Below are 14,820 nucleotides of genomic sequence, written 5' to 3'. Positions count from 1 at the left end.
TACATAGTTTTCCGAAACGCCTTGACCAAATAAGAAGAGATAAATATTCCTGAATTCCTATCAAGAATAACTTCAAAGTGAGAAACATATAACCAGATATCCTCGGTGTAGCAAAGTAGCTTAAATCACTTAATAAAGGCAGGGCCTCCGATCCAGATTGTATATGTCAGGTTCCTTTCAGAATATGCTATCATAAAAGTTCCATATTTAGCAATTATATACATACAGAAATATTCGCACCTAAAGACTGGAAAACTGCTCTTGTCACACCAGTACTCAAAAAGGGAAATAGGAGTAATCCGCTGAATTACTGGCCCATATCACTAACGTCGATTTCCAGTAGGGTTTTTGAACATATGCTGTCTGAACATTATGAATTACCTCGAAAAAAAAACGATTTATTGACACATTATCAGCAAGGGCTTCCTGTGGAACACAACTAGGTCTTTATACTTGTGAAGTAATTAGTGCTATTGACAGGGGATGTCAAAAGATTCCATATTTTTAGATTTCCTGAAGGCTTTCCTAGCCTAACTGCGTGCCTATTGAATATTGCCTCAGTTGCGCGACTGAATTCGCGATTACTGTCAGAAAGACATCAAGTAAAGCAGATGTAATATCGGGCGTTCCCCAAGGAATTGTTATAGGCCCTCTGTCGTTACTGATCTATATTAACGACGTAGGAGGCAATATGGGTAGCCCTCTTAGATTGTTTGCAGATGATGCTGTCATATACCGTCTTGCAAAACGATTTAGATGCGATATCGGTATGGTGTGAAAAGTGGCAATTGACCCTGAACAAAAAAATGTATGAAGTTATTCACACGAGTACTAAAAGAAATCCACAAAATTTCTATTACGCGATAATTCACACAAACCTGAAGGCTATAAATTCAACTAAATACTTAGAGATTACAATTACAAGTAACCTACACCGGAACGATCACATAGATATTGTTGTGGGTAGAACAAACGAAAGCCTGCGAATCATTGGCGGAACACTTAAAAGGTGGAACCGGTCTGCTAAAGAGGCTGCTTACACTACGCTTGTCCGCCCTATTCTGGAGTACTGCTGTATCGTGTGGGATCCGCATCAGATGGGATTGACGAATGACATCGAAAAAGTTTAAAGAGGGGCAGCTCATTTCTTATTACACCGAAGTAGTGGAGATAGTGCCACGGACATGATTCGTGAATTGGATTGGCAATCATTAAAACAAATGCGTTTTTCATTACGATAGGATCTTATCATTAAATTCAACTACCAGTTTCCTCCTCCGATTGTGAAAACATTCTGTTGGCACCCACCTAAATAGCAAGAAATGATCACCACGACAAAATAAGAGACCTCAGGCCTCGCACAGAAAAATTTAAGTGTTCGTTGTTCCCGCGCGCCGTACGAGAGCGAAACGGTAGAGACACAGCTGGATGGTGGTTCATAGAACCCTCCGCCAGGCACTTTATTGTGAGTAGCAAAGTACTCACGTAGACGTGGATGTAGATGGTTTCCTATCTTATGAATTAACTATGAGGGAAGAACCCTTATCTTGGATTTCCACGATTATTCTCCCAACGGTATGATGAGGAATTCTCTCACAGGGTGTGTGGTAACACCGCAGCTGAGGGAGCGGAATCAGTTGAGATCCGTGGCTTATATCCTACTGCGAGAGACGTATGTGGCAACGTCTAGTGGCAGTTTTTGGAAATCATTCGTGGCAACAACAGCTTCAACGAAAGTGGTAGTCGGACCTGTCGGTTTCCTACTGATAAAGGCGGCCATTTTAGATCACGGAAAATTTTGTCAATCCTATTGTGTGGGCATGGTTGAGTGGAGATGGACACAGTAGCCATATGTCGCCAGCTGTAAAACCTTCTGTAGCTCAGGGAGTTTCACAGGCGACCTGACAGAAATTTTTCTTTTTATTCATCGCAGACCAGTTTCAGTGTAAATTCGTCGTGACTTCACTTTTCTTATTTGAAATCATAGATCTATAGTGGTAGCCACCGATATTTCACTGACGCTTTGTAAAATAATCCTGTGTGATAGTGAACTGATATGGTTGCAGGACACATTTCAGTTGATGCCTGAATTCTACAGGCCTAAAAGTGGTAATTCAGAGTATTCAAATGCCTTTACAATTAATGAGAGCAGAATCCAACAAGTTATTGGACAATAGATGAGTCTGACCTTACCAAGTAGTTTAACAATGAGAATGGGATCAGTAATGTTTCAGTGGACTTATGAAAACATATTCTCTCCCAGTGATTCAAGGATTTCGGGCTTTAATTACCTATTATGGTCAGCCACAGATGTACGATGTCTTACATTTAATGTTTGCACCAAATTGAGCAAATACTTCTCAGAATACTTTTCCCAGTCTAAAAGCTATATGCACACAGGCAGTCAACAAAACTTAATCCATGGGTCTGATAATATAGAAAGATACAGAGAATGTACGCTGAAATTTTATAAGATACTGATAGGTATTAACCCAATTTGTCGAATACAAATAGCATCAGCCATTTGACATAAGAAAACAACCAACGAGAAGTAAGTGTAGCAGGAAAGACTAAAGATAGAGAGATCAGCGAAGAAGACTATGTAGTTGAGCCAGAAACTCGTCAATGTAAAATGATGCAGCATAATCGATAATAATTAATGAATATGATGTCAGGCAACGTCTGTAAATTATGTTGTACGTACTAGACATAAAATTGGCAGAAGCTCAGGAGAAAATGGGCAGAAAACAAATTAGAAAATAAATTATTGTTGTTGGACAAGAGACAAGACTTGGAAAGGAAAGAATGTTCCAGCATAAAAAGACTGATATAAAAAGAGGAGAAAGCTGGCTAAACAGCAACAGAGAAACATCAGCATGAGGAAATAAAATATTAAGAGCAGGAAATGAAACATATTAAGACAATACTCGATAATGGAGTGAAACGTTTGTTGAGAGAGAGCTAAAAAAGCCAGGATGGATAGCACATCGTGCGTAACATGGTAGTAATGTGAATAACAATGTACAGGGAGAAGAGAGCCAAGGCTTCCTTTTTTCTTCGGTATCAGACGGCTGTGGTGGAAGAGGTCCTACATAAACATAGGCTTTGGGAGACTAAAAGCGTGAACAGATTTAAACAAAAATAGTTTACAATCATAGATACACAGATGGAAAAGAATCACAAAACCAAAAACCTGTTAATATAGAATAATGAAGCTTCGGGAATACATTTGCCAGGGTAACATATTTAACTGATTAACTCTGCAAGATCGCAAGTTAATGTAAGTGCGAGATAAGCCACTGGAAACGTGAAATGCTGGAGCACTGTAAGAAGGTCGAATGCAAGCGTGCAGACATGCATGCATTGTGTTTCTCAAGTATCGGATGTCAGTATTTGAAATGGAGTTCGATGCCTGATGCACTTGGTTGGTAAGTACAGGGACGATTAATACTGTTGGTGAATGATGCCAGAGTAATTGTATGATGATGTCCCATATCTACTCTGCTGGAAACAGGCCTGGTGATCGAGCATGCCAAGAGACGTGTCAACACTCTATAGAGTATGTTGGGTTACAAGAGCGGTAAGTGAGCGAGCGTTGTCTTGTGGAAAAACTGCCCCTGGGGTGCTGTTCGTTAATGGCAGTAGAATGGGTCGAGCCGGCCGCGGTGGTCTAGCGGTTCTAGGCGCGCAGTCCGGAACCGAGCGACTGCTACGGTCGCAGGTTCGAATCCTGCCTCGGGCATGGATGTGTGTGATGTCCTTAGGTTAGTTAGGTTTAAGTAGTTCTAAGTTCTAGGGGACTGATGACCACAGATGTTAAGTCCCATAGTGCTCAGAGCCATTTTGAATGGATCGAATCACCAGATTGAAACAGACAAGGTGTGTGGGATAACCATGAGAATGTTCCTGCTGTCCCAGATCGTAACTCCAGATGTAGGTCCAGTGTGTCAACACACAGAAAGGCTGTGAGTTTTTTTTCAGCTGATTTTATCAATAGACTGGGGGCTCTTCGTCTTAGCAGTGTAAACCTTCTAGTATTGATGTGGTCTCACTTTTTACAAAAGTTCCTCTTGCAGATTCTTTGACACTGATTGGTAGCATGTTTCCTGTTGATATCACTGCTTTGTTCAGGCATGCTCTTTCCTCAACTTATTTTATGTTTAATCAAGAATATTTTGAACAGACTGACGGTGTCGCCATGGGTAGTCCCATGTCTCCTTCGGTGGCCAACCATTTTATGGAGGATTTTGAAGAGGGAGCGCTTGAATCAGCTGCCCTGAAACCAACAGTATTTTGGCGGTATGTGGATGACACTTTCGTAGTGTGGCCTCATGGAGAAGATAAATTAATGGAGTTTCTACATCACCTCAACTCCATTCATAGCAACATCCTGTTCACCATGGAAGTAGAGAAAGATGGTTGTGTTTGCCTTTCTTGGATGTCCTGGTTCGAAGGAAGAATGATGGTTCTCTAGGGCATTCAGTTTACCGGAAACCCACTCATACTGATTTGTACCTGCAAGCATCGAGTTGCCATCACCCATAGCAAACCATGAGTTTGCTTAATACACTTGTTCATAGAGCTCATACTGTCCCAGATCTAGATAGCTTACCTCAAGAACTCGCCCATCTAAAGACAGTATTCAGTGAAAATGGGTATTCCATCCGGCAGATTAACAGGGCAGTAACAGTTAAAACTAAGAAGCAGGAAGTGAATAAAGAGGAGAACATGCCGGAACAATCTTTAGCTTTTCTTCCTTTCGTTGGCAACACGTCGTTTAAAATAGCAAGAATACTCCGAAAATTTCAGGTAAAAGTGGTTTTCCGCCCACCATCGGATTGCGGACCTTGTGGGATCATTTAAGGACAATCTGTTACTACGAAAGCCCGGAATTTACAAGATACCGTGCCAATGTGGTATGGCTTGCATAGGTCAAACCACACGCACCGTGAAAGAACGCTGCACTGAACATCAACGTTACACCCGCCTTTTGCAGCCAAGCAAGTCCGCTATTGCAGAACATTGTATTGCTACTGGACATTCAATGGAGTATGAGAAAACAATGATTTTGTTCACAGCAACGTCTTTCTGGGACTCCATTAGTAAAGAATCCGTAGAAATACGACTGGCGGAAAATCTGTTAAACCGTGACAGCGGCTACCAGCTGGACAGTGCATAGAATCCCATCATCTCCACGATTTTCTCAAATCGAAGACGACAGAGTGCGTCGACGGCCGTGGCAAGCAGCAACGTAGATGGTGACGGAGTTCCGCTATTCCACCAGCGAGGGCGCTGTCGGCGGGCAGTGTGGTTCAACTATCAAGTTTTCGACGCATGCGCAGAATAGTTACAGTACGCTATATATGGCGGAACGGGGGAAATTCTTGTGATCACCGCTGCCAGCAGGCATGTATAGTGGCTACATTACTGTGAAATATTTCTACATCACGGAAGGAACAACCAGAATCTCGTAGCCCTATTACAGACTTCTTTTAATCCCTATGAGATGTTGATAAATGCGTCTTTGTCGTCTCAAAGACATTTTTTCCCTACATAAACTCACTAAGTCCAGTCTCAAAATGTAACTAATGCTAAAGCCCGTTACAGCGTATAATTAAAGCAGGCTTCATTTCCTCCCTCACAGTGGTGCTACTAGCGCCAGTCTTAAGCGACGTGACTGCCGCGAAAAGTCACCATCATTCAGATGTAGAAACACGCCTACCAACTTTCGTTTATGTCGCACAGCTTTATCTTGGTGCTGCAATCCTTCATTGTATGTACTATTTCGAAAGTAAAAGACGTTGTTAACAATGTTACCAAAATCTCAAAAAGTTCTTGAACGACTTACTTCACATTTTTACGCGATACTCTAATGAACGTTGGGACAGTGGTCATGAGATCAGGAGCTGCAGGTGATAACATACTGTTAGTAAATGCACTTTCATTGGTCATCTTTTGCCGCAGCCCATTGACGCCAAATTTAGCCGCACTTCCGAACAGATACGTTCGTAGTACCTTCTACATTGATTTCTGCGGTTATTTCACGCAACCTATGTACAAGCCGCTGCTTTAGGTCGTTATCTGAAGGCTGTCAGCCACAGCATTGACCGTGGTGACAGGTAATGCCCGAAATTTTGTATTCTCGGCACACTATTGACACTGTGGATCTTGGAATACTGAATTCCCTAACGATTTCCGAAATGTACGGTCTCATGCGTCTAGCTTCGACTACCTTTCGGTGTGAAAAATCTGTTAATTCTCACTGTGTGGGCATATGGCCACAATCATGTCGGAAACTTTTCACATGAATCACCTGCACTGCCCTTTCATATCTTGTGTACACGATACTACCGCTATCTTCGTATGTGCACATCACTTTTGCACAACTTGTCACCTCGATGAAAGTCATTTAGGATTGACATATGTACCATGTTCTAGGTAGCCAAGGCTAAATAACCGCAGAAAACTTAAGACAAAACTTTAAACAAACAGTCGTAGGAAGGACTGACACAGAATATAGAAAAGTCAAAATAATAATTACCATGGGAATTCCATTCCCAACGTCAGAAGAGAGAGCAGATAAATGGAAAGATTACATTGACAGCTCCTATGAAGGAGAAACTTTTCTGATGACATGGAGGAGGAAGCAATCTGTGTTGGCGTGGACGATATAGAGGATGTACTGTTAGAGGCAATATTCAAAAGAACTCTGGTCGATTTGATAACAAATAAAGCTAAAAGGATACATAAAATTTAATCATGACTACTGAGTTCATAGGGGAAAGTGGCATCCAAGTTAGATTGTAGAACCGATGTACCGTCTCACTTTCAGAAAAAAATCATCCACATATTTCCAGAGGTAACAAGGGCAGATAATTGTGAAAACAATAGCACAATCGTCTTTGGAACTCATAAATCCGAGCTGCTGTTGAGAATGATATAAATAAGAATGGAACAGAAAATTGAGAAACTGTCAGATGATGGTCAGTTTGGTTTTAGGAGAGGTAAAGGCGCCAGAGAGGCAGTTCGAAAATTGTACTTGATAATGGAAGCAAGTCTGACGAAAAGTGAAAATACAGTCAAAAGTTTTTTTACCTAGAAAAAGCGTTTGACAATATAAAGTTCTGCAGGATCTTCGAAATTCTTACATAAATGTAAGTAAGTTACCGGGAAAGACAGGTAGGTTACAATATGTACAAGAACCAAGAGGGAAGAATACTGGAAAATAAGGAACAGAATGCTCAGATTAAAAGTGTGTACGACAGGGTGCAGTCGTTTCCCCTACTATTCAATCTATTCATCGAAGAAGCTATGATGGAAATATAATAAAGGTTCAAGTGTGAAATTCAGATTAACAGTGAAAGGATGCCTAAGAAAAAAATTGTTGATGACATTGGTGTTCTCAGAGAAAGTGAAGAATTACGGAATTTGTTGAATTGAATTGAGAGTCTGATGAGTAAGGAATATTAATTGAGAATGAACCACGGAAATAAATTTCTAATGAGAAGTAGCAGATATTGGAATTTTTTACATTTACATTGGTGGTCATGAAGTAGACGATATTAAGGAATTCTGGAAGCAAAATAACCCATGATATACAAAACAAGAAGGACATAAAAAGCATACTAGCAAAGACAAAATTGGTACAACTAGCCAACATAATTCTACTTCTATGAAACAAAGGTCATAATTTGAGGAAGAAATTTATGAGAATCTATGTTTAGAGAACTAGTTTGTATGATACTGAATCGTAGTGGCAAAACACTGTGACTAAGGAGACTACGAGCGTCTGAGATGTGGTGCTAGATAAAAGTGTTGAAAATTAGGTGGACATCTTGGATATGGAATGAGGGGAGTACTCTGCAGAATTAGTGACATGGGGAAAGACTGACGAGACGAAGGGGATGTAAAAACTGAAGAGAAAGACAGATTGGCCTACATCCAAGAGTTAATTGAGCATGTAGTGTGTAACTGCTATTTTGAGATGAAGGTTGGTGCAAGAGAGGAGTTCGTGGCAGGCCACATCAAACCAATTAGATAACTACTAGCTAAAACAATTTCATTTGACAGATTAATAGAATTTATTTGTACTTAATTGTCTTTAGTACTCTGCTGAGGAAACTTTCAGTAATGGATCTGAACTTCAGTGGAAAAATGAGAACCCATCCTTCCTCAACGTTGGACTCTTCAATCTGCAGCGAAGTCAGCTTCTAACTCGTCCCAAAGCAGTTACATTGGATTCAGCTCGGAATTCATGGCAGAATTATACATTCATGGAATGTTGTTGTCCACAAACTCTCATGTGACCGATAATGATTTATTACAAGGAGCACTGTCATGCTAATACAAACAATGATACTGTATTGTATGCAGTACCTAAAGCTGGAAAACGTGATTCATATACTGTCGAATTTAGTGTTCTCTTAAGCTCAATAGGGGAATAATAACATAACCATGGATATACCCCATAATGTAACGCCATCTTCTCACTCCTTCACTTTTGGCATTACACAAAATGGCGGGTAATAGTCATCAACCGAAAATAGAACCATCCATCGGACTGCCACAGGTGGTTCATCTGTCTGGACCATTCATTTCCACTCATCCATCGCCCAGAGGCGTCACGCTTTACACCAACGTAAGTGTTGCTTAGCACTGACTGCAGAAATGTGTGGCTCATTGGGGGGGGGGGGCTACTCGACCATTTTGCCCCTTTCTTTTTACCTCCCTGTGCACAGTCGTTGTGCTGGCTACGGTGCTTCATGCGATTTTTTACAACGGCCCTCCATAAAGCTCCATGGTCCCTATTGGTCGGTACATGGATCCGCCTCTTCTACCTTTTGCTATGGTTGTTCCTTTGCATTTCCACTTCACAAGGACTACTATGTAAGGGTCGAAATATTACTGGTACATTTGTTACTCAGGTCCACATTCGAAATTTCTGAACCTCCCTGATGGACCCATTCTGCTATTTCTGGTTCTCTGCTGACAACACATGTGTCTCTGCCTCCTTTTATACTGGCGGATCGTCCTTTCATTACATTTGTTGGTCAGTCACACATTAGATAGAGGTGTTTAGGTAGTTTTGATCCTATTGTCTAGCTTGTCCCCAATGTTACTCAACCTGTATATTGAGCAAGCGGTAAAGGAAACAAAAGAAATATTTGGAGTAGGAATTAAAAGAAATAAAAAGATTGACGTTTGCTAATGACATTGTAATTCTGTCAGGGACGGAAAAGGACCTACAAGAGCAGTTGAACAGAATGGACAGTGTCTTGAAAAGAGGATATAAGATGAACATCAACAAAAGGAAAGCGAAGATAACGGAATATAGTCAAGTTATATTAGGTGATGCTGAGGGAAATAGATCACGAAATGAAACGCTTAAAGTAGTAAATGAGTTTTCCTATATGGAGAGCAAAATAACTAATGATGGTCGAAACAGATATTATATAAACTGCAGACTGGCAATCGCAAGGAAAGAGTTTCTGAAGTAGAGAAATCAGGTAACGGCGAGTATAGATTTAAGTGTCAGGAAGTCGTTTCTGAAAGTATTTGTATGCAGTGTAGCCATGAATGGAAGTGAACAGAAGGGAATAGAAGCTTTCTAAATGTGGTGCTACAGAGGAATGCAGAGGATTAGGTGGGTATATAGTATAACTGATGAGAAGGTACCGAACAGAATTGGGGAGAAGAGGAATTTGTGACACAACTTGAAGCAGGGATGGGTTGCTAGGACATGTTCTGAGGCATCAAAGGATAAATAATTTAGTACTGGAGGGCAGTGTGGAGGCTAAAAATCGTAATCAGAGACCAAGAAATGAATACACAAAACAGATTCAAAAGGATGTAAGTTGCAGTAGGTACTGGGAGATGAATCTTGCACCCGGTAGAGTAGCATGGAGAGCTGCATCAAAGCTGTCTCTGGACTGAAGACCGCAAGAACTTCAAAAGTTTATGTAAAAGCTGTCAGGTCTTTAGTGTGTTCACGCAGCCAAGATCCAGATTGCCTAGTAATTTGAATGGTATGAAAAGCGCATGAAATTCGATGTACACTGGTGTCCAAAATTAAAGCAACAAACTGAAATTTTGCGAGGTTGCGTTTATTTTGCCATAAAATAGTACAAACAGGTGATAGTGAAGTAGGAACAACGTTAAGAACAAATAACATGAACAACTACAATATGCATAAAGGTAGAAAAAAATATTCTTCGTTTTTTCCAACTTAACAGATTCGCACACGCAATCCAACTGGATAATGTGCTCAGCATGGGCTGTGACCACCTCTGGCTCACACAACCCTGACATCGACACGGCAAGCTGTGAATGATGTCTTCAATCTCATGTGGAGGCAATAACACCATTGCTCCTGCAGAGCTACTCTCAAGTCTTATGGAATTGTTGGTGGATGCTTGTGTGATGCAACCCATCTCACTACTACATATATTTCGCATGCGTACTAGAAACAAATTACAATAAATCCACACATTATAGAATAATTTGTCCTCTATGAAATTTACAATATTACAATGCTAATTTATAAAATAAAATTCATGGAAAACTATATACAGTATAATAAAATTTTTTACAGGCTTTGTTTCACATGTCATTCTTCCACAAGTCCACATATACCCTCGCTACTTTGCTGCACGCCATCAGGTCCCGGGCAGTGCATGCTCTTGGATGGTTTACTAACGGACATTGAAGCAGGTGGTTCATAGTCTGGATGTTCCCACACAGACACAAATCACTTTCACCAATTCCCCACTTGTGCAGATTTCTGTTACATCTGTCCATTCCTGAACATAGCCTGTTCAGAGTTTTCCATCTCTCCCACACAAGTTCCGCACCTGATGGCAGCACTTCCTCAGAATCGTGTGCATATTCTTGTTGTTCCTGCCACAGTGTTTTTCTAGAAGTTATGGTGAGCCTGTGAGCGGTTCGGTTGAGTGGAGAAAACTACTTCTTGACGTAAGGCGTATTGGTACCGTTTGGTACCCATGGACCTTATGACGTTGATTTTGAACCTGTTTTGTTCGTTCAATTCTGCTCTGTATTGAACATCGGACATTTGGCGGAGCAATTCATGACAAGCAGTATAGGTGTTCTACTCTTGTTGGCTTAAGACATTCAGTAATATGTCCACACATCTGGTTCAGGACAGTGTGCAGCTTGCAAACTCAGCAGCAGAGTAACAGAGTACCATTGTGGTGGTGTGTAAAACTTTTGGATTAGGTCGACATTTTGATGTTGTTAGCTTGCCAAGTAAGTTATTCCATGATTGGATTTCTGCCCTGCTCTTCTCAATGTGCCACTTGAATGACAGTGTCCTATCAAGAGTAACTCCCAAGTACACTGGGAGAGGGCTGTGTGTTAATCTTGTGCCATTCCCCCAAACATTCAGTTCTTGTTTCTCCTCTCTGTTGTTAAGATGGAATAGGCAAGTCTGGGTCCTACTTGGATTGAGTTTCAACTGATTTTCATTGTATTAGTTGGTGAGATTTTCCAGATTCTCAGGTAGTATTTCTTCAATATCCTTGTAGTTTTATGCCTGAGCTGATATTGCCCTATCATCAGCATAAATGAAAGATCTTGACCAGGGACTAATAGGTTGGTCATTTGTATAAATATTGAATAACATGGGTCAAGAACACTGCCCTGGGGAAGCCCATCTTTTTGTAGTCTCCATCTGCTCTTGTTACCTTGGAACTCAACAAAATACCTTCTGTTAAATAGAACTGATTTGAGTACAGCAGTCAATTGAGGGCTTTTTGTTGTTTTTTGCACTTTTGCAATGAGATTTCTGAGGTCGATGGTATCATATGCTTCCATAAAATCTATAAACACCATTCCTGCCTTTTCTCAAACCCATCTCCAATATAGTGCGGTAAGCTGAGAGCTTGACTGGTACAAGATTTGCCAGGCCGAAATCCTGCTTCCTCTTTTATTAGGATGCCCTCAGTAAGCTCTTTGAATCTGCTTAGTATCAAACAGTTTGTGTGTTGTGCACAACAGCGAGATTGGCCGATAACTCTTAGGATCTTCTGGGTCCTCACCAGGCTTAAGAATTGCAGTTATTTCTGCCTGTCTCTAGATTTCAGGAATTCGTCCAGTTGTCCAACAGCAGTTCATAAACTTCAACAGCCACAGTTTAGAGCGAAGTATCATCTGATCATTTTCAATATCATCTAGGCCTGCGGCCTTACCAGTCTTTAAACTTTTGATTGCTTCTTTCAGTTCTGATGTTGTAAATGTATGATCGAGTGTATCATTATTTTCTTCTTGGACAGCATTTAGTCTACTCGTATGCCCTTTCTTCAGTCTGTGTTTCGCTTTACCGTTTTTCAGCAGTTGGGAGGCTATTTGGTTTGCTGTACCGCCAGCAAAGCCTGGTGTTCCTGCAGGTATACCATCTAATTTTTGAGCAGCCTCTACGCTTTCCGACTACTGTGAGTCATGTTAATGCTTTCTACAGTGTGTTACCACTTCTGTCTTCTATTTTCAATCATTGTTGTTATGACTTCTTCGCCCGCCTCCATTGTTTATGGGGAGAATGGGTTGGCGTCATAAAGACCACAATTCGTTTCATATTTCACTTTTGTCTCTTCGCTGTAGACTTGAATGTACGATTTTCTACATCCTCTCGTGTTCTCTGCCGTGCACAGTATTTTAAAGCTTTAACAAACTCACTGAAGTTTTCTGGTAGAGGTGAGTCTCCACAATATGCTCTATGGGATTCAAATTGGGAGATCGAGCTTATCATCCCAGGTGTGCAATATCTTCCATTTCCAAGAAAACTTCAATCAGCTGAGCTCTATGGGGCATACCTTTATCGTCCATCAATACGAAGTGGTAGACCACAGCACCTAGATCCGTCGGCACATGAGGTTCCAAGATCTCGTCACGATACCTGACAGGAGTTAAGCTTTGCCAATTCACCCATACAACGTCATGAAGAGGTGTTCAGGTAGTCCACGTAATCTCTGAGGACACCATTAAAGAACCTCCTGATATCAGTCTCTTTTGCACGATATTTGGGTCACGAAATCCTGTTCCACATTCCCTCCATACGAAAATCCGTCGAGAATCGCTCTCCAGACCATTTTCGGACTCACGTGTGAAAATAACATTGGTCCACTGTTCAGCCATTCGGTGGGATGTTGACGACTTCACTCTACACATTTATTTCTGTGAAGTGTCAGAGGTACATAAACAACGGGCCCCTCACAATAAGTGGCACTCTGGTGAGATCTTCTGTATAACGTTTGCCTAGATACAACACATCCAGTACATCCTGCAAGGTGAGGTGCCAGTTGCTGTGTAGTAGTAAGGCAGTACCGTGATGCCCTTTTAACCAAATAACGGTCCTCCCTTTCTCGTATCACACGTGGTCTGTCCTCGTCTTCGAGATACAGTTTCCGTCTCTACGAACAGTCGCCACGTCTGAGAAACAACAGTTAGATTCACATTAAGCCATCGGGCCACATCAGGTTGTGACTGTCCTCGTCCCATTCTTCCTACGGCCCTCCACTGTGGAGAGCCTGGTACGCGTCTTCTCTGTACCATACTGCACCATCAGTGACTGTGTCTACAACGATTGCGGATGTAGGAGTACCCAGCAAACACTACCCCTTGCTAGCTGCGCTGACTTCGTCGTGGGCGTGGTTGTCCGTTAACTGGAATGCTAACTTGCGTGTAGAACACGGTTGTGCAGACATCTGTTGACAGTTTGCATGATTACATCGTGAATTGGACACAGGACGGAAAATCGCAGTTAGAAGCTTTAATTTTGGACACCAGTGCATTGCGGTAATCTTCTTGACTTTTAGGGACTCATCACAGTTCTGCTTCTGCCATAGTGTTTCGTCCTCGGGCGTGTGTGTTTGCAGCAATTTGTAAGTATTCTCCTTTTGTTGCAGGGATCTTTCTGGAGAAGAGAAGGGCAAGATGCTGATTGCGGCAGCTAAGGAGGGGTCAGTGAGCAAGGTGCGAACGTTGCTGACAGTGGGGGCGGACGTGGAGGCGATGGACGAGAACCAGCAGAACTCACTGCACTGGGCAGCAGCCAGGGGACACTTGGAGGTGGCGAAGCGTCTACTGGAGGATGGAGCTGATGTCAACGCCAGGGACCGCTGGCAGAACACACCTCTGCATCAGGCTGCATGGAATGGCCAAGCACCCGTGGTGCGGCTGCTGGCAGCATCCTCTGCCAACCGCAACGCCAGGGATCACAGAGGGAACACGCCACTGCACGATGCGGCACGGCGTGGCCACCCAGACGCGGCGACCGCACTACTTGAGGCAGGGGCCGACAGAGAAATCAGGAATGACAATGGGGACACGCCGCTGGACCTATCCAAGCGGAACAACCACCAGCGGCTCGTAGACATCCTAGGATCAAGCTAAATATAGTGCAAACGACTCTGGAGTAAAATAAAAAAAGCCTTCTATGTGACCTTTGTTACTTATAAAATAAATAATACAGAAAAGTTTATCCCGCAGCCTTGGTTTGCACCCTTATTTACATAGTACATACAACGACTCAAGTACCATTACACCAAGAGTGCTTATAGACTACTATAAGTTCAAAGAGGGACTCTCCTTTTGCTGAAAATTCAAAACAAACTGAATAATTCTCGATTACTAACGAACACGTGTTTTCTACAATATTATTTTACTGAAAAATATGTGGAACTTATATAAAACTTTTATATATTTCCTTGCATCCAGATTCCTGACACATAAGCTCTGTACTTAAAATACATCTTCATTTGAGATCTTTCACTGAATTTACTTCTGTACCTAATGAGCTGACAGTCC

The 14,820-nt window shown here is 41.8% G+C and overlaps 1 protein-coding gene across 1 annotated transcript in view; it reads left to right on the top strand.

Moving 5' to 3' along the window:
• LOC124553766 (ankyrin-3-like) overlaps positions 1-14,491 on the top strand; it is a 117,571-nt gene extending 103,080 nt beyond the window's left edge. The window contains exon 6 of the mRNA XM_047127702.1: positions 13,920-14,491. Within this exon, the coding sequence (XP_046983658.1) occupies positions 13,920-14,406 (487 nt within the window). The 3' untranslated portion in view covers positions 14,407-14,491. The remainder of the gene's footprint in view (positions 1-13,919) is intronic.
• The last annotated feature ends 329 nt before the right edge of the window (positions 14,492-14,820 follow it).

The sequence above is a fragment of the Schistocerca americana genome, chromosome 11 (genome assembly GCF_021461395.2).
Source record: "Schistocerca americana isolate TAMUIC-IGC-003095 chromosome 11, iqSchAmer2.1, whole genome shotgun sequence".
Classification (NCBI taxonomy): Eukaryota; Metazoa; Arthropoda; class Insecta; order Orthoptera; family Acrididae; genus Schistocerca; species Schistocerca americana.
The sequence above is the reverse complement of the archived record's forward strand: the minus strand, read 5'-3'. Positions and strand labels throughout refer to the sequence as shown.